Here is a 26,640-nt window from a genome sequence, read left to right as displayed (position 1 = left end):
TCTATACAGAGTAACATCTCAACATGAAAACAATACAGCAAATTATTGATGAGGTATTTTACATTCCTTCTTTATATTAAGTTTTGGAAAGCTAGAGTTATACACTTGGAGCACAATTTCAACGCAGACAATAAATTCTCATCAGAAATACTTGATCTTTATTTATTGAGATTTCATGAAATTTAAAGTTGAAAGGTAGATTTACATATCCAAGCTGTTCCAAACATACTTAAGTTTTTCAATAACTGAATCACATATTGCTTTTTTAGTTTTAATTAAAATTAAATAAAATTAAAAATTCAGTTCCTTCAGTGGCAACAGTCACATTTCAAAGGCTCGGTAGCCATGAGTGACACGGAAGTACTAAGGCGGACAGAGAAGCCAGGTGACAGTTGCACCCAGGGAGAAGCGGAACTTGTATCCATGAGCTGTTGGTCAGGGGCAAGGCTGGAAGACAGCATTTCTGCCATTTTAATTGGTTTTGGGGTTTGGAGTGTTACTGAAATATCCTCTTTAAAGAACACCTATTTGGCATGGATTCATAGTAACAGTGGTATGAATAATAGTAATGGTATTCATAATGGCAACAATACATATTTGATATGAGATATCAAAGCTAATCTTCAGAGCAACTTATGATTGGTATATTGGGTATAATGTTCTGTTCATTGAAGAGAAAAGTGAAACTTAGGGCCACTCATCCAAGTGGCCAACTTGAGGTTTTATGTCTACCTCTAAGTGATTTGATCTTTTAATTTCACTCTGTGGAGAGCTAACTTCACTATTATGACTGCAGTGCTTGTTAAAGTATTAAAATAATTCTATATTCGTAGTATATAGTTACTGCCCTGAGCTTTCCAAATACCCTTTTCCTTCCCAGCAACCCTTGGTCTTGTCACTCTCCATTAACTAAAGGGATTGTCCCTGGCCCAAAAGGCACTCAAAGACTATGGCTAGTATCCATTCTGTTAAGGTGGTGCCTGCGCCTTACCTGCTACAAAATATTTAATATAATTTTCAATACCACCCTGACTATGCTATTTCCCCAATAACTGAGTCAATATCATCAGGTCAGAGAATCCACTCATTTTGTGCCACTGACGTTTGTATTGCTGAAACAAACATCTAAGACGTGGGGAGTGTTCTATAGAATGCATATTTCTAAATTTTATTTAGAATTCAGATTCAAAGGATCCAGATTATCATGAATCCAGATTCAAAGGATAATGTCTATTTCTAAAGTTTGTAGCAATAGAAAACAATGAGCTTTTGTTTTTAGGGATTTCCCATAAAAATGGGTTTTTCTTGAACTGTTCTATCAACTAGACTTGCAGTTTCTCTTTTACTCTTTTGAGTATTTTGAGTTACTGAGTCCCTTCCTTCCTTCCGTCCATCCATCCTTCCTGCTGTCCTTCCAAACATCTATCAAATGACTCTTCCTGGCCCGCAGCCTGGGTGCAAAGCCCCAGACCAGGCACTGAGGGCATCACTTAGCAACAGATTGGTGAAGTGTCGGTTTCACACTTTCTCCCTCCCTTTGCTCAGATTGCTGTCGGCCTCTCCCAGATGCTCTCTACTCACAGGGCTCCCAAATGCTCTTCTGCTCATTGTAGATGCCCCTAAGCCTCCCACAGAGGACACCTATCTCAGGTTCGATGAATACGGGAGTGCGGGGCGGCCCAGAAGGTCAGCTGGGAAGTCACAAAAGGGCCTAAACGTGGAAACCCTTGTGGTAGCGGACAAGAAGATGGTGGAAAAGCACGGCAAGGCCAACGTCACCACGTACATTCTGACAGTCATGAACATGGTAAGGGGGTTGTCAGGACTCCGGCCCTCCAAACAGTCAGGAATCAGAAACCTGCATGGATCGAAGAGCAGGTGCAACCATGTGATTTTATGGAAAGAAATCAAGTTTTGAGGAAATCAGCTTTATGTGCACATATATTTGGTAAACTTATAAATATGTATGACTAATACCCCCACACACACAGTGTTGGAAGTTTTCAGGTTTTATTTTATTTTTGTGTGATTTCAATTGTTCTACCAGGTTTCCAGCCTGTTTAAAGATGGGACCATTGGAAGTGATATAAACATTGTGTTGGTGAGCCTCATTCTTCTAGAACAAGAACCTGTAAGTGGCAAGCCTCATTTATTTCTTAATTCATTCTGTCATTCAGGGTACACTTTTTGAACACGTACTGTGTGCCGACCCATGTACTACTCATTTGAAATTCAAATTTGAAAATATGCCGACCCTATCCTCCAGGAAAGTTCAATCAAATAGGGTTGTGTATTCAAGTAATTAAAACACCACAAAATAATCATTTGTATATAAAAATAAGGAATATTTATGCATATATATAGCGATATAAAATATTACATATGCAGGTATGCATATACAAATGTAAAATATAAACATTACACTATATATAAAAATATGAATATTTTGTTGGCTTCATAAGAAAGGTGCATTTAGGAATAGATTTACAGGCTAGCTGGGTTTTGAAAGCTGTGTGCTGGGTAATTGCAGGTAGATGCAAAAAGGTATTTCTAAAAATAACACAAATAAGTCATCAGAAAATCCTTGTAGTAAAACATACTGTCCCCCAGCACCATCTTAGAGGCTACAGAGAATTAACAAGCAATCTCTAACTGCCCTTGAATTGATTACAATGAGGTGCAAAGTCAGGCATATATATAAAAACAGAACATAAAGGAGGTGTTAAATTTTGTGCCATTCTCTGCTTTGTTGTGTTTTGATGTTGAACCTCTTTTTTTGAGGTGAGGGTTACCAATCAAATAGACTATTTTTTTAAGTCCTTGGTGGCTTTTCCTCCTTGTCTGTAACCCCAAGAGTGAATGTATAAAGCAGGGTGTCAGAGACAGAACAAAAATTGATCTAATTGCCCAGGTGTGTAGAGCTACAGGGGTTAGCGACTTGTCACGCTGTCTTTGGAATAGAAGGGTAGGAAGGGTGTGTGTTGTTTGGGAGATGCTTTTTTTGTCTTTAAACTACCGCTTATACTTTGCCCAAGGACATTGAAGCCAGTGGCTTCCTAATTTACTGATAATTAAAGATCTTGCCTAAAACCCCTCAACTTGACCCAAGAGAATAGTTTTAAGCAACCATTTTGATAAGGATCTTTAGGGTGGTTCCTATCTTAACCCTTTAGAATTTTCTAACTCTTTCTCCATCCATTCGGTGAGCTTTCGTTTTATTGATTGACTGGTCGATTGTAACCTGTGATGTGCCAAGCCCTTTGCTGGAAATTCTGACATAGGGGTATATGTCGTCACTGCCCTCCTCATGGTCTATTGAAGAAGGCACTGAACTTTATCACCACTAATTAATAATTACAGTCTGAAAGTTCTGTTTTGTAAAGGTGGTACCAGCACGAGATGAACAAAAATGTTTCTGACTGATATCAGGTTATTGATTGTAGGAACAGATTTGGTCATAACCTACACTACTGAAACACGTGTAGTCACTTGAAATATTGTGAGCATTTACCTGAAATAGTTTTTAGTTTCTTTTTAACCAGTTTTCTCCAACCTTGGCTCAAGTGTTTTCCTCTACTGACCTTTCTCCCTAGAAACATGATGTTTCTGTGTTTGCCTGTACAAATGGAATGATTCAACATTCTCATCTCTATAACAAATTCACACTCTGATTTGTGTGGGTTTCCCATAGGGAGGATTATTGATCAACCACCATGCAGACCAGTCTCTGAACAGTTTTTGTCAGTGGCAATCTGCCCTCATTGGCAAGAATGGCAAGAGGCATGACCATGCCATCTTACTCACGGGATTCGATATTTGTTCCTGGAAGAATGAACCGTGTGACACTCTAGGTATGGTATGAACAGATGCTTCAAGCACACCCATGTCAGCTGAAAGCACAGTATGGAAACCCTCTGGGGGTGTGGGTGTGGCCCTTACGATCCTTAGCAAGGAGAGCTAGTATTTCAGTTGTGGAGTACCCTCATGGTACCTTCTAGTGGATATCACGTTATTTAACAGAAGTCAGTGTGGAGTGGGGAGCCCACTTATTTTATTCTTTCTCTGTTTTTCTTTATTAATTCTATTGATAATCACTGAGATATGAGATTAATTGTCTAGCTGGAAAGGTGCGGTTTATTTGATAAGCATCCTGACTATAGAACTGGATAGCTGAAGATAATTTGGTCTCTGTGGTCCGTAACTGTGCCACTAGGGAAGCAATGCCTCCTTTAGAAAGTCACCTGACCTTGGAAAAACTCGGCTCTCCTGCATTTGTGTAAGACAGTGAGTAAGGGCTGTATCTTTTACATCTCCACTGTATTTTCTAGAATATTCCATTGCATATAGGAATTTGGGAGTTTTTTTTGATGCATTGATGATCATCTGGATCAGTGTTGGTGATGACGGTGCCATCCATGATATATGTCTTTATATTAGGTTTCACATATGATTTACGTCATGGCAGCAAAGTGGGTATAATCTGTTCCCGACTGTGTATTTAATACTGGCTGAATACATAGCCTTGCTCTACTGGGCATGTGGACCCAAAACTGGGAAAAAAGATATTTCACCTTGTAATGTAGCTCAAGATAGAATTAAGGGCTAGAATGATTTTATACCTGCTCTTGGAGGGAAGTAGTTTTGGGGACAGGAGACTTTATCACATTATGGTGAAGAGGGGAAAAATGAATTTCATCTGTTAACATTGTTTTGGCCTGTCCATGTTATCTGCTTTGGAAAAAGATCAGGATGTGTGTTTTCTTACAAAATATGCCTTGAGATCTGAGCCTAATAATATTAGGTGTGCATTTTGTATTGGTTTATCTATCATTTCAGCAGTTGTTCTGATTCAGATAATGAACGTAGATAAAGCATGTTAATGTCCTGTGACTTACTATTCTATATGTAAAATGGGAGTCACATTACTTTAATTGACCTCATCATGTTGTTAAGAGCAGTTAATGACAATATCTTTGTAAAGCAAAAAAATATTAAATGCTACATTTATCTCTCCGGCCAGGACAGAAAACCATATACCTTTACTGTTCTTCTGCAGAAAAAATTAAATACATTAATCCATTAAAATAAAACTGTGCAGAACACCAGAGGACATAAATGATCAGGTATCTGTGTGTGTGCCCTGGGAACTGACATTTGAAACTGATCCCTCAATAGGGTTTGCCCCCATCAGTGGGATGTGCAGTAAATACCGCAGCTGTACCATCAATGAGGACACAGGACTTGGCCTGGCCTTCACCATCGCTCATGAGTCAGGGCACAAGTAAGTGACCCTTGACTCACCACTTTCTATGAAAACTGGTTGTGCAATTTGTTGACCTTCCTTTAATGGTTACTATTGACCCAGGTAGAATAAATAGAATAAATCCTGTGTAAAGCTTAGAAACAGTGCCCGATTGTAGGACGGGTTCAACAAAGGCCAGTCCCTGATGGTGCTCATTTTTAAATGACAGCATTTAATAGCCACCCAGTATTATATTGTGTGCATCCAAGGACTGCAAGTTATCTAATGGATCCTGTGGTCTTTTAGGCATTTGTTCATTGTCTTCCATGTTTTGCTGCAGGGCAGACACTTATAGTTCATTTTACTAAGGAAATAATCATGGAGACATGGACATGCCCAGAATGTAAGAGCATGTTAATTGTTTAAAAACTTTAGATAAATATATTACATACATTCTTCTAGTTGGTGTCATTGCATGTCTTTAATATTCTTTAAATTGGTATTAGGAAATCTATCATGAGAAAAGATCTAGAAATGAGGAATGAGAAACATAGGAGTAATAAGATAAATTCATTTTTTTTGAGACATATAATCTGGTATAGATACAATTCTACATTATTTGAACAATAACATCTGCAATGGTGGAAGCACAGCGCTTTACAAAAATGACTATTTCAAAGGCCAAGCTCTTTGAGTTTAGGAATGAGTTTAGGAATGTTTGTGTGTGTTTCTTGTATTCAACATTTATACTGAATGCTCATTATCAGAGCATCCAACTAATTTCTGACTTAAAAATAAAAGCAAATATCCATTCTGAAACTGTAAGTTATATTTTGATATTTTGGTGTCTCTGAAGAACTAAATTTATTATCTTCAGAAACTACACATCAGTGTCACATTTATTCTACCAGACAGATTTAGAAATCATTTATGTATAATGCACATGATTTATAGGGAGTAAACCACCTAAAATTATTTTTACTCTGTAACTACTAGAACCTTCTTATGGTGAAATGGGACAAATTAAAGTTTTCTCATAGAATTCATTCAAAAGAAGTCATTTGTATGCCTTCTACATGTAGGGTCAACCATTACTTTTTAAAGATGGTTATGATTATAGAGGGGTTTAATTATAGTCAGAGCTTGTGACTTCAGCTAAGAAATGGATCATCATTAAAAAAGTTGATTTGTCACACTGGCATTATACCTGAACAAGTCCATAAACAACTTATAATCAGCTTCTCTCAGTACCTATTTCCTACTCTGAAATTCCTTACCATAGTTAGACAAACGGTAGCAAGAAAAAAATTTTGCTATTTGAAATAAAAGAATTTCACTATCCCATCAGTTTAGGTAAGCTTAGAAATCTTGATCAAAATTTCCTCACCCTCAAAATATGTAGCAAGTGTAACAGTCTTTGATTTTGTGGCCACGAGACAGTATAGCAGAGCCCTTTAGCCTTCTTCAGAATTTTCTAAATGAATTTTTACAATATTATATAATGATTCATTTTTCTCTTTCTCTGTTCCTATAATTTTGATGACTCTCTTTTACTTGGGTTTGTTGATTCCTAATGCATCTTTTCTTCTGGTTGTAATTTGGAAAATGGGTTCACAGGAAGGCTTTCTGTTTTCTTCATTCTGTTTCAGCTTTGGCATGATTCATGATGGAGAAGGCAATCCCTGCCGGAAGGCTGAAGGCAATATCATGTCTCCCACTCTGACGGGAAACAATGGGGTGTTCTCGTGGTCTTCATGCAGCCGGCAGTACCTCAAGAAATTCCTTAGGTAACACAGGGCAAGCCGGAAGCGCTCCCGTTTGGAGGGTGACAGTGGACGGCCAATAGATGGGAAAACAAATACTGAGTGGCTTGATGATCGTGATGGTGATATATATTGTTTTTATTGTTGTTGAAAAAGCACTCTGAAGGTCTAATACTGTGCTAACTGCTAACATCTTTTGCCGAATTAAATCTTCACAGCAACCCTGTTATTATCCTCATTCTAGAGTTGAGGAAGTTGAGCCTTAGGGAGGTTAATGTGTTGCTTAACGTCCTGCAGCTGGTAAGGTGTAGACGTAAGATTTACACGTAGGTTTGTGATGGCTCCAAGATCTGTGCTTATAACTGCCTCTCCTCCTTGGCCTCCAGAGCTCGTTAGACAAATCATCTTTTTATTGTGACTATTTTAATCTGATCGATGAATTTGGTCATAAGAATATTCAAAATGCTAAAATGGTGGGCATGTTTTATAATCAATGGAGTGTTACTTTGATTAGCTATTTTGTTTGAAATGGTCAAGAGCTAGCTCAATGTCCAGAAGACGTCCAAAGAGAATAGTAGCTTTCACTATGTTGACTCACAAGAACACATCTAATCCCATGCCCCTTTGACCAAATGTCAGGGAAACTAACCAAGTTTCTTCCATAATTGACATTATTGATACTCTTTTTAACCCGTACTACTGCATATTTCTTGCAAACATTTAGAGAATAAGCAATACACACAGGCACATCTGATGACATACAAAGATGTCTAACCAAATGATGTCCTGAAAGGACAGTAAAAAATTGACAAATCTTTTGCTAATACATTTTGTCATGCAGATTTTCTCATTAGTTTTAAATTTGTGACTTAGGGCTTAAAATTATCTTTTCCATCTCATGTGAGACCACAATCAATAAATATTATAAATCAAGGTCAACTTAATATAGGTTGAGTTTCCATCATTAATATGATACAGTTAAAAGTTTTTGGATGACGGTAATAACAGCAGCTAACTTTGGGTGCTTGCTCTGCTTGTTAAGCACATTGCATTTTCTTATTTGATGTGTTACAACTCTCACGGAAGTCATTGTCAGCCATGAGATGCACAAGTGTTGGCTCTGGCTGTGTAGTTGACTAGGACCCCCGTCTGACTCCAAAATCACACTTAACCACCATGCTTTTGGCCTCTTATTGATATCACAGTTTAATCACTTAAGTAAATGGAGATACAGTGCTTTCCAAGAGCAACCATGCCATCAAGACTGATATTTTTTTCTGAACATACCCCAGTTAAACATATCTCAGGGAAATTGTTCTGCCTTATGAATCATTTCTCCTGATTTCTTTCAAACATCTCATTCATTGTTTTGCTTGTAAAGATTATTTGAGGTAAAGTGCATCTTTGACCACTGCCCCATTATCTGTAAAAACTACAGGATGACTTTCAACTCCATGAAGGTAGGTATTGTGTCTGTCTAGTTTATTTTGTCCCTTTGGTGCTTAGCCTAGTGATCCACACAGAGCAGGCACTAAATAAAAATTTATTGGATATTGCTAAATGAGACTAGGAAGGATTTTCAGGTATGTTGACCTCTGCCACCTCCTTCACTTAGATATCTGTAACCTCCAGTACCACGTACAGCCCTTCGTGGCTGTGTAAATTCCATCTTCTTAGGCAACACAAGACTCCTCTTTGGATGGCATACATTTTAACTTTAAACATACACCTATTTCTTTAGCCATGGTATATTTTTCTTCGCATGAATGCATTCAGAAGTGTATTGTCTTGAGTGGAAAGATGGCAGATAACACATCCTTATGAATGACCATGTTTGTCACTACAGCACACCTCAGGCTGGGTGTCTGGTGGATGAGCCCAAGCAAACAGGACAGTATAAATATCCAGACAAACTGCCGGGACAGATTTATGATGCTGACACACAGTGCAAGTGGCAATTTGGAGCAAAAGCCAAGTTATGCAGCCTTGGGTTTGTGAAGGTACGTCTGCTTGGGATTTCAAACTTACATTAAGATTCTGCAATATGTCTGTGTACCTAACAGAAGTATAAACATTTGGTTTGCTAAGGCCAAGGGTTAGAGTCTGGGTTATCTCTAACATGTCAGTTGTTTGGCTTGATAATTAAGTGACACTTTTACTGTCAGTGAATTATCCAGGCTTATCCCCCATAGGCCATGCCTGGTTTAAATACCATCTGACTGCATCCTTAGGAGAAAATTCTCCCTCTGTAGATGAAGATTTTATCTCAGGTAATAAATCTGAGTACAATAGCTTTTACCTGCTTCTCATCACTCTTTCTGTTGCTATTGTGTTCATATTCCCTTTTAATGTGGTGCATTTAAAATCATCACTGCCTCAGTACGTACATATGCTTTCTATAGTCTATGAAAAGAGTTGTTGATAGCCAACATTTTCTGGGGGGATATCTTAGTAAGGTTTTTGTGTCAAGTCTTACATTCAATATTGTGAGAAAGACTGATGGGAAAAAGCAAACACCCAGCATGTAGAAATGGAAAAAACATTGTTACAGTTGCTCAAGAACTTCATGGGTGACAACCTCAACATCACTAAAAAAGTAGAATCATTCTTAAGTTGGTTTTTTCCTAGTATCCAAAGAGCAACATGGAAATCCTAGGTATCTTGATACAGGGAAGTTTCAGGAAGTTTTATTGTTCTTTTTCCCTCCTCACTTCCTCCTGTTCTTCTTTCAACTCTTCCTCCTTCTCATTACCACTACCAGCACCATTATTTCTGTCACCTCCACCATTGCCACCAGCACCTCCTCCCCCATCACCTCCACCGTCACCAACAGTACCTGTTCTACCATCACCTCCATCATGACCAACAGCACCTCCTCCCCCATCACCATTTTTTACCAGGAACTCAGAGAATATATTTAATTTGCCCAAAGCCACAAAACTTTTAAATGGTGGAACCTACACAGAATGTCTCACCCACATTGATATTAGGCTTCCTTCTTTCTATTAGTGAGTACTGGTGTTTCCTAAGCTTCAGTCATTAACGGTTACCTTTATTAGTTGTGCTTTATCTCTGTAGTATTACTCACTTATTGTTTTTCTGTAAATCAACTCACTTAAAGAAATAGAAGTTCAGTGCTAAGAAACAATAACCGTCAAATCACAGGTTTGATATGAGATTATATATTTATCTAATGCAATTTAAATGTAAAACGGTTAGGAAAGTTTATTCGTATACTATCCACCTATTTTTTGGGTGTCTTCCATGGTACATGGACCTTACTTTGGCAAATGTTGGTGGACCATATGTATAAATTAACAAATTTACACCGTTTCTAATTGCCTATTAAATCGATGCATTTGGCAGACGTAAGTAGCCATTCACATTGTTGAAAAAATTTGCTAACTTGACCTCCTGTTTACTTCATTCTTAAGAATTTACAAGCTTACCCATTCATTAATCAAAGGTTTATTAGCACTTATTATGCAAGTGCACGATGGTAATGGGTTTGATTTTCTTTAGAAATATAGAGGAAGTTTCTAAAGTCACTATCATCCCCCCAGGATCATACATTCAATGAACATTTGTGGGGTGACCTGTTCTGTGTCAGTAGGCAGGGCTTACACAACCATTCATAAATTATAGGTCTTTTTCTAGAAGTACACCATGTTTTTGAAAGACAGCATCTCAGTGTGATGGTCTTCCCTGGGAAGTGGAGCAAAGGCGGATGGAAATTCCAGACGAGAAGATTGAGTACAGTGAGAAAAGGCACATAGATAGGAATGCCTGGGGAGGAGGCAGGGTTTGCTTATGAGAAAGATGGTTTAAGAGGATGTTGAGGTAGGTGGAGAAGGCAGCGTTCGCTGGTGGATCCTGAACGGGGAGTATTTTTCCCTGCAGCGGAGGGGGAAAAAGAACCTACTTAAAGTTTGAACCATGGCCATACCTCTGAGGACCATAAATAGTGGCCTGCTGGGCCCTGAGCAGAAGGGGTTCCCAAGACCACCAAAATCCCCTGTTGATCCTGCGGGTCTGAACAGTTCAGCCCGCATCAGCAACACAGGAAAAGAATGTGCGCTTTCATTGTCCTATCATTACTCTCCCCTTCTAACCATTTCCCCACTCCTATTTTTTTTCCTCTATGCTTCCCCAAAAGGCAGTTTTGCTAATAGTTAAAAGCACACACACATACACACAGAGTAAAAAAAGAGGAATTCTCAAAGTGTGCTCTTGAGCCAGTAGATCAGTAGATACAGTCTGTCGGCATCACCTGGAACTTGCTAGAAATGCAAATGCTCAGATCTCATCCCAGGCTTAAAGAATAAGGATCCCTGGAGGCAGGACCTGGCGATCTATGTTTGCTTCTGAGCCCTAGGTGATTCTGGCGCATACCCGAGCTTGAGAGCTACTGATTTAGACGGTCTTCAATTTTAAACACACACCCTCCAGCCTTTGGAGTTGATAGACCCCGGGCTTAAAACCTTATTCCCCCACTCCCTAGAACCCTGGGCAAATGACCCAGGCTCTCAGCTTTGTGTCTGGTCTGTAAGGTGAGGGTAATGATAGATTTCCCCAGGGACTGTGAGGAGTAATCTCTTGGGCAGGTGCGCCGGACCTGCTGATTGCTCTCTCCCTGTATCCTCCGCATCCCCTTCACGCTGCTCTTCTCTCCATGGCTTCCTTGCAGGCACCTGCATCTGACTGTTTTTCATCACTTGTCCTGTCTTCCCTCCTCTCCCTACCTCAAGGTTTCTGTCTGCAGTATGTCAAACTCGACCTCTGTTCCCGTTTGAAGTGTTCGAGAGAATGAGTTGTTAATGTGGCTCATGGTTCCACGGTATTTGGACAGACCTGAGGAAGGATCACCTCCACAGCTGTTGGGCAGAGCACACATTTGATTATTATGCACTTAGTAAGTGCTACTGACTCAGGGAGGGAGTCCATGCTGTTTGCCAGAAGCCTCAAGCACTGGGAGAGGCTCCGACCAAAGCTTCCAGTGCTGGTTGTTGAAGTGAGACATGAGCAACCGCTGTTCCATGCTTCAGTAGCCCGCAGTCACTGTCACAAAGCAGAAATCCAGTCAGTGTTCATGGGTAGGTGCACCAAGGGGGTTTGAGACAGACTAGGGTTTATGGGGGAAGTATTTGAATTCTAGTAAATGTTTTCCGGCCCATCATTTCCTTTTTAGGGACATTGCCTTTGAAGGACAAGGCATGCCAACTGTAGTAGGATAGCCATGTGTCTCTGCTTTCAAGAATTTGATGTCATCACGAGGGAAGGGAGTCCAAAAATACAAACTTCCAGTTGTAAAAATGAATAAGCCATGGCATGTAATTTAAAGTATGCTGACTATAGTTAATCACACTGTATTGCACATCTGAAGGTTGCTGAGAGAGTAGATCTTCAAAGTCTTTATCTCAAGAAAAAATATTTGTAACTATGTCTGATGGTGGATGTTAACTAGCCTTATTGTGGCGCTTATTTCCCAATATATACAAATATCAAATCATTGTGTTCTACACCTGAGACTAATGTAATGTTCTAAGTCAATTATACCTCATTAAAAAATTATTGCATAAAAGAACTTGACATTGGGATCAAAGAAGGAAGAATAAAGAGAACTTCCTGGTATCTAAATCACACCTATTTTGTAATCTACTAAATTTGTAAATCTACTGCATAACTTTCAACTTCGATTCACTGTCCCCACGGACATACGTCCCAACTATATTGATGTCCTTGGGTATTTTGCAAGCATTTCCTGCTTTCATATCTACCAGCCTTTGCATATATGCTTCCTGTCCTAGAATGCTGCATGGCCACCCAATGTGACAAATAGCTACTCGTGCTTCTATGTTGTTAAAGATTCAGCTCAAGTGCCACCTCCTTTTCTCCCCAAGGAGATTTAAGCATTCCTTTCTCTGGATACCATCTTCACCTTATCATCACCAGTATAAACTGTAACTGCCTGTGTACATCTCTTGGCTCAGTAGCTGGGGTTCCTGCAGTGCCTGGCATGCACCTGACATGGTAGCAGGTGCTCAGTAATTACTTTCTGGGTTTACAATGATAACCAAAGCTAGCATTTTTTTAGCATGCTCATTTTCATAAAGTAGGGGATTTTGCCTCTGTCCCCTTCTCATCCTTCCTCACAGAAGCAGGAGTGGCTCATCTGGGAGGAAGAGAGGCGTCAAAGATGACTCCAGGATTTGGGGCTTGAGCACCTAGCAGTATGCAGGCTTCATGAAGTGAGCTGGAGGCAGCTAAACATGCAACATGTTTTGGGGGACAGCTGGGGCATTTTGTTGTGGTTGTATTAAGTTTGAGATGCTTTATAGAATTTGGTTTGCAAAGACCAGTAGCACTTAGCATGTCAGGCTTTGCCTGAAGGGGCACCCGTCCTTTAGAATACAGCCAGAGAGCATGGCCCACCAGACGGAACAGCACACACGCTGGGCCTCCTTCCTTAAAAATCCCATCTAGGCAGCGTGAGACCTCGGCGTCTCTGTGGTTATTTCTTCTTCCCTTAAATTATGACTTACGTCTAGGAAATTATAGATAAAGACAAGTTAGTGGAATATGCTGAAAGAAAAGAGGAAAGAACAGGCGAAAAAGGGCAAAGCCCCGTTGCTGTCTCCTCTGAAAGGGAACTCTCGGAGGGCTCCCCTGGTCGCCGAACCATAGAGTCAGCTATGATTATGTCTGACTTCTGTTCTCACCACAGGAGAAATAACATGTTTGCAGAGCCCGTCCTCGTTCGCCCTGGAATCGCTGTGTCCTCATGCTTTGCTTTATTTTCCTCGGCTTCTCCGGCTGCCTTGCTCCTTAGCCCGGGGCTTGCCATGAGCTGTGGAATCTGGGCCTCTCTGCCTTGGTCTGCCCTCTGGCCATTGTGGTGGCTGCCACCTCGGCTCTGGGTGCGGGTGATGGCTTTCCCCTGGCCACACGAAGGAAAACAGTTTAATTCTGAAAGGCTTTTGGAACTGCGGCTTTGTTTCAGCGGTTCCTCCCTTTCCTTCCTTTTGAAGCTGACTGTCTTTTTTCCACACTAACTTGTTCCCCTTGGACCAGGGTGACACAATATGGGGGCTCACAGAGTTGGTGACCCTGTGCCACTTTCTTGGAAGGCTGCCTTATGCTTCCAGTGCCCGTGGCAGGTCCATGTCCACAGGGCACATTTCCATATGGTGTCTTGGAGCTGTTTTGAGATTCACAACTGGTGTGTGTGTGGCACACGTCTGTGGCCGGTGACGGTGATGGTGTCTTCAGGCAATGTCCTAATATTCTTGCATTCTTTTTTGGTCTTAAGGATTTTGTGGTCTCCAAGACCAGATGCACTGCCCACCTCTCTGGTTTCCCTGTGTTTTCTTTTCTCAGCCCCGTGGAAAAGTTTTTTGGGAAATATTTCTAAGCATGTTCTTGCCATATTTCCCAGCCATGAAATCTATATTAACTGGAAAGCTTGGGGAATTGGGTGCCTGGGAATTGAATTTTCAGAGTGACCACAGAAAAGTATTTTGTTTCTTCCTTGATGGTTCATATTTTCCCCCAAATGTGTGTGTCCACATACATGTTCAGTAAATAGAAGGTGGCAAGCAAAATGGAATCACTTTGACATTTCTTGGTTTTGACATTCCCTTAATGACGTGATCCTGAGTAGGCCCTGCAGCTGTTCGAGCTGGAAGGAGTCTGGTTCCATCCCTGTCCTTTAGAGAGAGGTGGCAGAGGCCTGGGGAAGTTGACAACTGCCCGACATCCGTGCACAGCCCATCCTGGTCCAGGGCAGTGGTGAAGGGCCTGGCCTGTGGAATCAGACCAGTGTGAGTCCTGCATCTGCCCTTACCAGCCGTGTGACTTGACAGCTTTGAAAGGGTCAGTAGCTTGCTCTGCACCCTCGTCTACATGCGTTCACATGGGACATTAGTTGAGTGCCTGGTGTTAGGAAGAGGATTCGTTCCCTATGGCTACAGTAATAAATGTCCACAGACTCAGTGACTTAAAACCACACAGTGCTACTTTCTTTCTATTGTAGAGGTTGCCACCTGAAGTGAGTCTCATGGAGCTGACAGCAGGTGTCAGCAGGGCTGTGCCCCTTCTGGGACCTCTAGCAGAGAAGCCATTTTCTCGCCTTCTCCCTCTCCTGGAAGCACCTGCATCCCAGAGCTCATTCCCTCCTCCGTCTTCACAGCCCTCGACATCCCCCACCCACTGGTCCTCACACCGTCATCTCTCTGAGTCTCTTCTGTTTTCCTCTTCCCTCTTTAAGGACTCTGTGATTACCTTGAGCCCATCTGGAAAATTTAAGGTCATTTCCCCATCTCAAGCTCAGCTCATGCTCATCTCAAGCTCAGCCTTAATTCTATCTGCATCTTTAATTCTCCTTTGCCTATTACCTCCCATAGTCACCCATTCCGGGGGTTAGGACGTGGTTATTTTGGGGGGCCATTTATTCTGCAGTATAGCCTAGCAGGAAAGCTAAATTATTTCATAGGTCTACTGTGAGAATTCAACTGTCATAATGCCTAAAAATTACTATAAAGACAAGGAAGATAACGATGAGCATTTGTACCATTCGGCCTTGAAAACAGCCCTGGAAAGGCAAATGCTTATTTTACCACTGTTTCACAGGTGAGGAGACGGCACTTAAGAAACTCATGTGCCATGTCCCTAGAATGTGTGACCTGGAATTCCGGGACAAGTGTCGCATCAGATTTGCTCCACCCCAGTCTCGGCCTGCTCTGTCTCACTGGTGGTCTGGGTTATCAGAGACCAGGCCTCTTCATTTTAAGCCAAATGGCCTCTAAACTATGATTGCCTCGCGGTTGTTAACAAGCACACGTGAATATCTGAGCAGCGTGGAACCATTGCTGGAACATAACCCTGGTTGCCCTTCTTCTGCCAGCTCCACTTGCCCCTACTTCCCAGATAAGGCCTCAATTCGGCCACCTTAAAATATAATACTGTGCACAAAAGCTTTGGGCATTTTCGTTTTTATTGTCTCACCCCCCACCTCACCAGCTTCTTCTCTCCTTTCAGGACATCTGCAAATCACTCTGGTGCCACCGAGTGGGCCACAGGTGTGAGACCAAGTTTATGCCAGCGGCGGAAGGGACCTTGTGTGGCTTGAGTATGGTAAACTGCATACGTGGTAGTTTGTGAGTTCTAGAAACTTGATCAAGCATAGAACACCAACTGCTTGTGCTCTGACCTCAGAATGGAGTGCCTTGGCTGCCTGCATTTTTCTGACTTCTCCTTAAATGAACCAGCATTATTTAGCAGCAATTAGAAAAATGCTCATATAACACAGTTGGCTCAATTGGTTAAGAAGGTTTTTCTTTCCTTTTTGCCTTTGTTTTCTATTTTTTGATGCAGGCTTGGGTCAAAAAAATTCTATTTCCACGAATGGGTAGGTTTTATTGCATAATGTTTGCCTTTTAAACTTGATTCCGTGTAGAACAACCTCAGGGAACAGACGTCCCCGTTAGTAGCAAAGACAGGACTGTCCCTCGAGGGCCTCTACTACTCCCAGGACCTGTCACGGATCTTCTGATATGACCAGTCACTTAGAGTGACTCCTAGGCTAAGCCTCATTTCCATCAAGGTTGTATGTGAAAGTACTTTTTGCTAGCAGGTATCTTCAATCCTAAGAACCCTTTCCAATATGCAAGACTATAACTTGGGAGATGTCTGTGTTATGAATCCAGAACTCTCATATATTAGTTTCTGTTTTTCTTCCCCTCTCCCAGTAGAGTCTGGAGGGAAAGTTGCCCTTGAGGTACCAGCAGATGATCCAGATTTGAGTTGTCCCTTTGAAAGACTGTGACCCAGGAACTGTGACTGGCGAGAGAATATGAGATGTCAGGTGTTCCAATCTCTGTTTTTGGCTGTCTCGAGGCAGCACAAGCCTGTCTAGAGGAACTGGCCGTTTAAAGCAAATTCAGTACAAGAGTAATTTATAAACTAATTAGATATCAGGGACATGAGGCTCTGGGGGTACAGAGATAAATAAAACTAAAATTTTATCTCTTCCAGAACTCACGTCCGGTGGGGAAACCTGCACAGAGGGCAATAACTCTTTCTTTTTAAACACATCTTGTTTAAGCACACAGTTACTATTAAGACCCAAATGAATAAGAAATGAAATCTTGGCTTGGGATTAGGTGTGCAGTTCAAATAAACTATAGGGTGTGGGTGTGCAAAAGTGGATGTTGGGATTTGAATGGAAGCTCTTCAGTTGGACAAGAGAGAGACTTTCAGTGGGACATGAATGATAGAGGCGGAGGCATGGACACATGAGAATAAATGGGCGTTCAGAGAATGCTTCCCACATTTAAGTCATTTGCTCAACATCTCTTAAAAGGTTTGCAATTTTTAACTCTCTATTATTTTAAATAAAGTCATTTTAGAAATCGAGGCATTATGCGCAGGTTTTTAATCAAACATACCTCTGTGGAAAAGTCCCAGGAAGGATTTTCATTGCATGTGTTCACAGGAGTGTTTTAGCTGCCAAGATACGAAACAGTAAATTAATTAAATAATTGAGAATGTAAGTACTATTCAAACCATTTTATTTGAAGCACCACAATGTAGAACTTGAAACCTGAGGATTAATGGGTATTTGTTTTTTCATTAAGACAGCAACAGTATTAAATATGAGAGGGATGTGTAAGAAAAGATTGATTTAATAAATGAGGAGTGAGTGCTAGGGTCTGTTTGTTACATAAATACACCACGGATGAAAATGGGAGTGAAAATTCTCCTGGGTTAGACTTCAGTTAACGTAACAGGAGACAAATCAAGCCAGGAGTTAGAAAACGGATGCCCTAATATCATTCCCCCAACCTCATTCTTAAAACACCAGACTACAGTTACATATACTGGGGAAAGCCCTCCACGGAAGGTCACCCTCAGTAGAAAGCATTTCTGATAAGTTCCATCCATCAACACTCCAGAGCAGTTATTACCGCATTCACGTACATATGCATCTCTGAATCTTCCTTCACTCAGAGGTATAATTGGCTGGTTGCTAGACTGTGAGCTCTGCGAGGCCAGGGCTGTGTATTCCTCATGCTGTATCTTCAGTGTGTGGCCGAGTAATAGCTATGCCATGTTTTGTTCATTGCTTCATAACTGGAACCTACCTGAGTCCTTCCCTTTATTTCTCCAGTCCTTAGTTCTTCCGTGGTAACTGCTGCCCATGTTCAGTGAACATGTGAGGATATAAAAGCCACATTTTTTAATGTAGACTATGTGTGCAAGGGCAGAAAAATCTGGGTTTGCTACCTGTCATAGGAGGTATTTGCCCAACTCATGGCCATTCAGTGTGAAACGAGCAGCAGTGCTAGAAATATATATGTAAACAGATTGATAAAATTATATGTATATATATTTTATATTTGCCTTTTATATACACATGTGGTTCATGCATGTATGTGTTTATTCCTGATTTCTATACTGATTGAAAAAGCCAGAGGAGATGATCTGCCAGCACCCTAACCCAGTACAGGGCGAGCGCTGAAATAAAAGAGAGTCAAATTAATTTAAGTGCTGGAACAGATCTAAAAACGATGTTTCTAACAAAGGGCATTTCATTGGCTTCGAGTTAAAATACATTGTTGGGCAATTGGCCTCTGAGATGAGAAGTGTATGTTTCCTGTTTAGGAGCTCTGGCTACAGAGTTTAAATCCAGTCTTGGTTACATAGCTACTGGGGGAGCTGTGTGACTCCGAGCAAGTTAGTATTTCTTTGCTAAATTCCTGTCGTCCAGAGAACTTTTAACTCCGAAGGCCTAGCTGCTTTGGACGATTGCATTAGATATTGCATCTCCCACCCCTGGCCTCCCTGCCTGCACCATTTGGGGCACATTGGAAGCAACTGAACAGTCGGTAGCTGCTTCCGTTGCTATTGGCTCTTGTTATTTTGTCTCAGCCACGGAACCCACCCAGGAGAGTGGAGGATTCCTGGTAGGGAAGATTCAGACTCATGCCTCTGGTGAACAAAATCCTCCAAAAACCAATTGCTTTTCCCCCAAAAGCTCTCAGCTATGTGATATGATTTCATGCAAACTCTGAAACGGCCATTAATCCAAGGGAAAGAGACATTTAAATAGAAGTAATGAGCACATGGCAAGAATTTGAAGAAAGGAAGCCGTGTGTTGACCCAGACACAGTGCACTGACTAGCAACACAATAAACAGCCATGGAGCCAAACGCACCGCAGGGGGGAAGTGAAGATTTGAAAGCCCAACAACCTCCCTGTAATTCTGTGACTGCACCCCCACCCCTCCCCAGAACCTGGCACCATTGAAACCCCAGCCCTTTGGATCTCTTTGCTGAGGCTTTTAGGAGAGTGTGCTGTTAGGCTAAGTCATGCAGAACTTGCTCATAATCAAAGCATCACGGGAAAAAAAATCCACTGTCAGAGGCTGATGGGACCCTCCCGCCAAGGACAGAGATGACCAGCAAAGCCGGGGACATAGTCCAAGGGTCCACTAAAATGGAAAGGGTAACGCAGAAACAGCTCTCGGCCCGGCTGGATCGCATCACTGGCAAATGAAAGCCCTCGGGCTCACTCAGGGGGCTCAAAGTTATTGGAGGGGAGGGTCAGAAGTAGGGACCCTTCCTACAAAGGTCAAAGGGTGTTATCTGAAAGCACAGTTTGTGGACACTGGAAGCCATTCGGTTTCCTAAGAACTGTTCGATAAGGGTGGTTTGGAATAAACAAAAATGTATGCATGATTGCATCTGTGTTTATGACGAGATAGTCATGCACAGTGATAAATTCTGTGTTACTGTCTTAAGAGCCTCAGGTTCTCCCTGAGCGAACGATCCCAGTTGTTCTGTGAGCAGCGCTGTGCGTCAGCGGCGGGGGCCCTGCCGTCCCGTTGAAGCGCTGACTCCCTTGGCTATTGGGTGGAATCTTATCTGAACATTTCACCTCGACAGCTTACAAAGCATATAATACTCAGCCTGCGGGTGGCAGGTGCTCTTCTGTCTGGATGTCAGCCTTTCCAAATGCATGCGGAAAACTCGGTGTCACCGGGTGTTCATAAAGCGCAGCCGGCTGGGAAAGGCATCAAGGTGCGGGGTCTTCTCCCGTGGGCCAGCAGACCCGCTGTCCCTGTTAATGTGCAGGTGTTTGTACCTCCTTGCCCTTCCCCAGGTGGACTCTGACAGGAAACGTGTCACACGCTCTCTTCACAGTGGTGTCGGCAAGGCCAGTGTGTAAAGTTTGGGGAGCGCGGGCCCCGGCCTGTCCATGGCCAGTGGTCCGCCTGGTCCAAGTGGTCCGAGTGTTCCCGAACTTGTGGCGGAGGAGTCAAGTACCAGGAGAGACACTGCAACGACCCCAAGTAAGGCTCCGAAAGGAAGTCAGCCTTCATAAGGCATTGACCTTCAGCCAGCAGTATGCTTTTTGTAATTTGCTTATACTCTTTTTAAGTGCGATGTTCCTCCCTCGGGTTAATAGCCATCAACTGGATGTTAGTGTTTGTCTGTTAAAGGCCCTATGCACTGTGGGGAGGCAAGTGGGCAGCAAGCTAAAATCAGCCAAGGAGTTAGTCTGTGTGTGAAGATGACGATCGAGGGCTCAAATAATAGCCTGAGCTATTTCCTGCGTCTAAGTTAGAGCTGGGCGGTCATGCCGCTAAATACCTGCGAGAATGTAGAACACGAAAGCTTGGCAGGTAGACGTGTGTGTCTCAAACGCATGAACTAGGGGAAAGCGGGTTGGTTTCTGCCTTGCGGGCATGTACATCAACACGTGTTGACAGATTGGCCTGACTTTTCAAGAGAAATCAGAGATCCAAAAAAATGTGTGTGAAACTTCACAATTTAAAAAATATTGACAATGAATTCTGTTTTCTTTAAATCCATCAAAATTCTGTGAGCATAATAGAAACATGTATGGATTGAAACTGGCGCGTGCTCACCTCTGGGCACCCTCTGGTCGCCTCAGGCTGGGATGCTGAGCCGCATTTTGTGCTCAGTGAAAATGCAGGTGGTTCCATGTTCCTGTTACCCGCTCTAATTCCCACATGAAATACATGGGAGATGTATATTTCCTGATGGGCATGTGATGCAAAAAGAACCCAGGTTTGGAAGATAGAAAGATCTGGCTCGAAATCCTGGGTCTGCCACTTCGTGACTGGGTTGCTTTGGCAAGTCACTTGACCTCTGATCTTGGGTTTATGTATAAAATAGAGATAAACATGCCCACCTCCGAAATTGTGCGGGGATTAGAAATTGTGTCTGTAGAATTCCTGACATACTGGGACCATCCAGCAGGCATTCAGCTAAAGGGCTGGTTGCCTTTCCTCATCTTCGTCGTCTGCTCTCCGGGAGAACAGGGTACCAGAGGGTCAGCCCTCCGAAGCCATGGGGGAGGGCTGACCAATGAAATGGGACTTTGGAGAATGTGCCAGAATGAGAAAGATGTGACAGGTCACTTGGAAAATAGAGGATTTGATTTCACAACACTGTTTGAGTGGTGGCTTAGCATGGAGGTAAGAACACAGACTCTTGACCCCAAGAACCTGGGTTGGCCTCCCTGCCAACTCTTGTCTAGTTGTGTGGCCACAAGACAACCTGCCCTCCCTGCACTAGATGCGACTTTTATAAAAGCGGGATAATGAGAGTGCCCGCATAGACTGAGCTAATAGTTGTGAAGTGCTTTTTAAAAGTACCTGGCATGTTGTAAGCAGTGTGTAAATGTTTGGTAGATTGAGAATTAAAATAGGGAATGCAACTGGGAAAAAAGGAAATTTTAAAAGAGACGAATGGTGCTTACTTTGTCTGAGTCAGCAGACCAAGGATGGATCAAATGGCCGGCTTGTTCCAAGGTACAAGGGAAGGTCGGGAGATACTTGGACTGGGGTTTTTAGGTGCTCTTTGGAATGTGCCAGCCTAATCTAGGATTTCATGGCTGGCAATTCTGTTATGGGGGTTCGTCCTGGGCATGGCAGCCTGCTCAGCGGGCAGCTTTACTCTCTACCCACTAGATGCCAGCAGGCTGGCTCTTCTTCCCCTATAAGCCTCCAAGTTATGGAAATGGGGTAAAGCCATCCCTGGCTGAAACTCACAGGTCTTTTCAGGTCCAGGAAGTAGTTATAATGGTAGAGAGGCTTGTGATGCATTTACAACTTAAACCAGATTTCTAAAACCACCCTCTTCATACTTTGAATGTAGCCCATGTCTTGGATGGAATTGTTAAAACCATTATATTACTTTTCATCTTTGCAACATATTTCATGGATCTGGTTTTCATACAGCACAACATTTTACAATCTCAATATATTCCCAAGAAAGAAATAGATTACCTAATATAATAGCTCTGCTGGTAAAGTGCATGAATGATGCCCCTGAGATTTAAATTAAAACCTCTCTCCTATCTGTGGGATTGAGAAATTTCATTGTAATAGGGCACTCTTCATGGAAATATCATATTGTAGCATGAGAGATGCCTAATATAAAAGAATCAATCAGTAATGCAGTTCCACTTGGTGCCATTTTTATCATTTTGAACAAGGTTAAGGCTGATTAGGATACTGTTTAATTGTGCACGAAGTCACAAATAAAACAAGGTAATGATCAGTTTTCCCACGACAAGTGAATTAGTGTTCCCTGTTCTTATTTCACTTGGTTACAGTAGTTTTTCTTTTTTCTTTCCCTATTTCAAGTTACTAACTTCTTTCTTGTTTCACTTTAAACATTTGGTCTGTTCACATCATTCAGCCTAATCATTTTCACTTTCTCATGTGAAAAGCAGTACAAGCTTTTTATTTCGCATAATGATGGTTTTCCCAGGACATACTTTGTTTCATACAAAATGAATTATTCCTGGCTGATTCATGGATTTATCAAATTTTTCAGCTGAGAAATAGTTTAAAGGTTATCTGGTTCTGGAATGACCAGTACCAGGAACATTAGGCCCGTCTTTTTCTCATGTCCACAGAAGACATTTTTTAATTGATCAAAGCCCTGTTTTTTCCTGAGCCCTACTGTGCCTTAGGAACCATCTCAAAATGCTTCTCCAGGCATTTGCAGCCGGTTGTCTGATCCAGTTATTTTACAAATGGTGACCAGTGCAGGGAAGGCCTCATTCAGAGCAGCCACCCTTGGCCAGATCACCAAGCTGTTAATGGTCCAGTCAGACCAAGAGCCCACAGTCTTAATCCTTGACACTTTTTTCTGGCTCTCTTTTCGATCATTACACTGTAAGAGAGTTGAGTAAAATTCCTATAAACCCCGCTCAAGAAAATCAATAGCCAAAATTAATATAGAGGAAATTAAACATGCTAAGACATTCTGGAAATTTCCTAAAATGCCAGTCTATTTGAGAAAGAACAATATACCCCTAGAGTCATAGCTCCAGAATAATAATTAAATCTCTGCCCATTTTCTAACCAGTAATTTTCAGTCTCAACTGATTATCTGAGTCACCAAGTGTGCTTAAGAAAACTCCAATTTCTGGATCTTCCCCATCATACATTCTTCCTGAGAAAGTCTGTGGAAGGGCTCACAAGTGAGTGAGTCTATTTTTTTTAAAACAGAGCTCCCCAAGTGATTCTAATGATCGGCCAGACAGCCAAAGTTACAACTAGTTGTAGTCAAGTCTTAATAAATAATAGGGGTATACTTCACAGTCATCTAATGTAAGGACAGAATCATGGGCCTAGATATATGTTTTCTGACTTCATATTTTTGTTTTTAATCTTATTACACCAAGGGATGTCACAGCAGAATTTTCCGTTAATTGATCCTAACCCTCTTCTTTTAAGCTGCGGAAAAATGTATTGAAGAATATGATGGAAAAGTTCAAATTTTGTCAGTCAGTAAAAATAGAAAGCATTTGAAAATAGTTATAATTTATTTGGCTGACTCTGCACTAAGCTCTTTATAAACATCTCAGTTAGTCATCACAATGGCCCCTGCAATAAGAGGTTAAGTAAAATTGCCTAAAGATAAGCTGGGGAGTGACAGAGACTGTTAGGTCTAGATCCTCACGATAAAGGCCAACTCCCTAACCATTGTGCTACTTGCGTCCTTTGGGTGCTAGCCCATTCTGCCTCAGCTGCAGTCAGGCAGAACAGAGTCAGAGAACAGGGGCAGGCCGCAGGGGTGAGGGTTTATGCTGCTGTCTCTTTCTAGCCATGCGACCTCCATTCAGCAAGTTTTATGAGCTTTACAACTACTTTGCACTCCACCTGCATAATGAGGGGATGGCTCTCTGAGTTTTGAGGTCTTTTCCAGGCTACAGCTTCTGAGCTGGAAAAGTAATACATTGATCTTCTTTGAGTTCATTCAAATTTGTATGGTCTAAATGAAGGTTATTTGTAAAATCCCAGACAGAAAGTTTTAAACCAAGAAAAGTTTCAAATATGCCTTGTAAAGATGACCAAGAATGGTAAGACAATCATATGGCCCCTTAAGGTTTTTCTAAATGCTTGTTAGATAATTATTTTGAAAGTCTTCAGGGATTTGACCCAGCACAATGGCTGCTGAGTGTTTAAGTAGTTGCTCCAGAATGTTTTGAAAGAGCGAAACAGCCTCATTCTGGCGGTGTGACACTTCCCGTTTCTGTTGGATTCATTTTAGCAAAAAGCTGCAGGAGGATTTGGTGAAATATGCTAAAGCAATCCAGGGGTGTTTTATCACATTCTTGTGCTTCCTAAAGAGACAAGGAATTTTAATCACATAAATTTATTAACCTGGAGCCATCTTTGCACATTACCCATTTGCATTGAGCTTTAGTATGAGAAGACCCATAGTTGGGGTTTTAACCTTTAGAGAAAACTACCAAAAAGTGAGAATGAGAAGAAACAATCACTTTGTGCCTGGAGTAAGCTGGATAAGACGTTGTTGGTAATTTTCAGTTTGGTTTATGCTCCTTTTTTCTTTATTTTGCTTTCTGGCTTTTCTGCCTTCCAAGATCTTAAAGAGCTTGCCGTTAAATCATAATTATTTATGTCCTAATGGGATTCCCTAATCCAGAAATCCATTCCTCACTGTGTTTGGCAGAAGAGGGGTGGGCTACCTGCAAAGTTAAAAAGGGTTATGCAGATGAGAACAAGGGAGATTTTCCTTGGAGTTTAAAACCAGTTAGAATAAGACACACATGAGTCAGACCATAATCAAAATATCAGCTCATTAACTGACAGAGCTAAATTGGAGAACATGGCAGATCAGACTTCTTGCTCACAATTACAGGGCACGTGTGTTCGTGGGTGTAGCACACAAGCACACACCTACATCAGTAAGAACATTTAAGTGTGTTTACAAATTTCCCCAACACGTGAAGCGATATGATGAGGATCAAGAATATGCTTCCATCAGTCTTTAAGGAAATTGCCAGAATGTAAAAATTGGATCAGAAATAGCAAATGAGTTTGATCTAACATGGCAATTCCAACTGACGAGCAGTGCTAGTGACCCACTGAGGGTTATGTTAAGAAAAGAACAAAAAAAAAAAAGAAAAAAAATCCCTAGTTAATTAGTTATGCCTGCCACAGATATAAGAAGGGACCTGGCAGGTTGTGTGCATCATATTTCCATTCTTGTAATAGACTGTGTGCACCGCATACACTGGGACAGTGTTCATCCTGTATTATTGCCTGTGACTAACAGCGAGCCCTTCAATTGCTATCATTAAAGTTCTTTGATTTTATTTTTAGACCTCAGTATGGCGGCAAGTTCTGTCCGGGTTCTAGCCGTATATATCAGCTGTGCAATATTAACCCTTGTAATGAAAACAGCTTGGATTTTCGAGCCCAGCAGTGTGCAGAATACAACAGCAAACCTTTCCGTGGATGGTTCTACCAGTGGAAACCCTATACGAAAGTGGAAGGTAATTTGGTCTCTGTGAATCTCAAACAAATATGTCCCCATGTGGACAGTAATGTGAACGAACAACACAGGAGAAACTGCTGCCTACAGAAAAGAGTTTCAGTGTTTACCCAGACCTGTCTTGCCCCAGTTTTTCATTCGGTTCCATAGCTTTTGCTTATTTTTCCCCACAATGCCTCTTGTCTCCCATTTCTGGAGGCCAAGTTCATGTGTTTGGAATGTACTTATGTTTCTAAAACTACCTTTGACATTTCAGCAATTAAGTCTCCCAGGGATGTTAATTGAAATTGGTATGAATTGTCCAGACCAAAAACTCGTGAAACCATTTAAGTCCCGTAGAGACACCATATTCAGTAACTGGATGATTACAGGCATGGGCAGGCCTATTAGCAAAGGGCGCTCCCATGAGTAAAAAAATGTCTCTATGCTAGGTTCTTAGTACTTATTATAACTTAAAGGTATGGCTTGTATTTTTGAAATTTAAAGTAGATTTTTTTATGCCAACTAAGTCTCACAGTACTTGTTCTGGTTATGCACATGTTCTATTCCCTTTGCAGGATGAGCTGCCACCTAGTTGTTTTCTGTCTCTTCTTTTCCAAAACTCACGCATCTTCCCTTGAAAAAGGGAGAAAAGTATGAATCCCACCCGCACATGGGCAGCCTGGGGAGGAGACTAAAGTTAATGGCAATTCATGAGAAGTAAGGCTGAGGGCTGTTTCTGTGCAGAAGCTCAGAATGAACACCCGTTATCAGTGGCCATAAGGGAGCCAGTGTGACGAAGGACAATGTAGAA

The 26,640-nt window shown here is 41.6% G+C and overlaps 1 protein-coding gene across 2 annotated transcripts in view; it reads left to right on the top strand.

The window, feature by feature from the left end:
* ADAMTS18 (ADAM metallopeptidase with thrombospondin type 1 motif 18) overlaps positions 1 to 26,640 on the top strand; it is a 129,716-nt gene that overhangs the window by 62,669 nt on the left and 40,407 nt on the right. For both annotated transcript variants that reach the window (XM_036993741.2, XM_073225786.1), the window contains 9 exons: positions 1,614 to 1,807; positions 2,048 to 2,131; positions 3,692 to 3,851; positions 5,176 to 5,281; positions 6,892 to 7,029; positions 8,852 to 9,005; positions 16,042 to 16,137; positions 20,208 to 20,356; positions 25,676 to 25,848. In XM_036993741.2, the coding sequence (XP_036849636.2) occupies positions 1,614 to 1,807; positions 2,048 to 2,131; positions 3,692 to 3,851; positions 5,176 to 5,281; positions 6,892 to 7,029; positions 8,852 to 9,005; positions 16,042 to 16,137; positions 20,208 to 20,356; positions 25,676 to 25,848 (1,254 nt within the window). The remainder of the gene's footprint in view (positions 1 to 1,613; positions 1,808 to 2,047; positions 2,132 to 3,691; positions 3,852 to 5,175; positions 5,282 to 6,891; positions 7,030 to 8,851; positions 9,006 to 16,041; positions 16,138 to 20,207; positions 20,357 to 25,675; positions 25,849 to 26,640) is intronic.

The sequence above is a fragment of the Manis javanica genome, chromosome 17 (assembly GCF_040802235.1).
Source record: "Manis javanica isolate MJ-LG chromosome 17, MJ_LKY, whole genome shotgun sequence".
Taxonomy (NCBI): Eukaryota; Metazoa; Chordata; class Mammalia; order Pholidota; family Manidae; genus Manis; species Manis javanica.
Note: the sequence above shows the minus strand (reverse complement) of the source record. Positions and strands in the feature narration are given on the sequence as shown.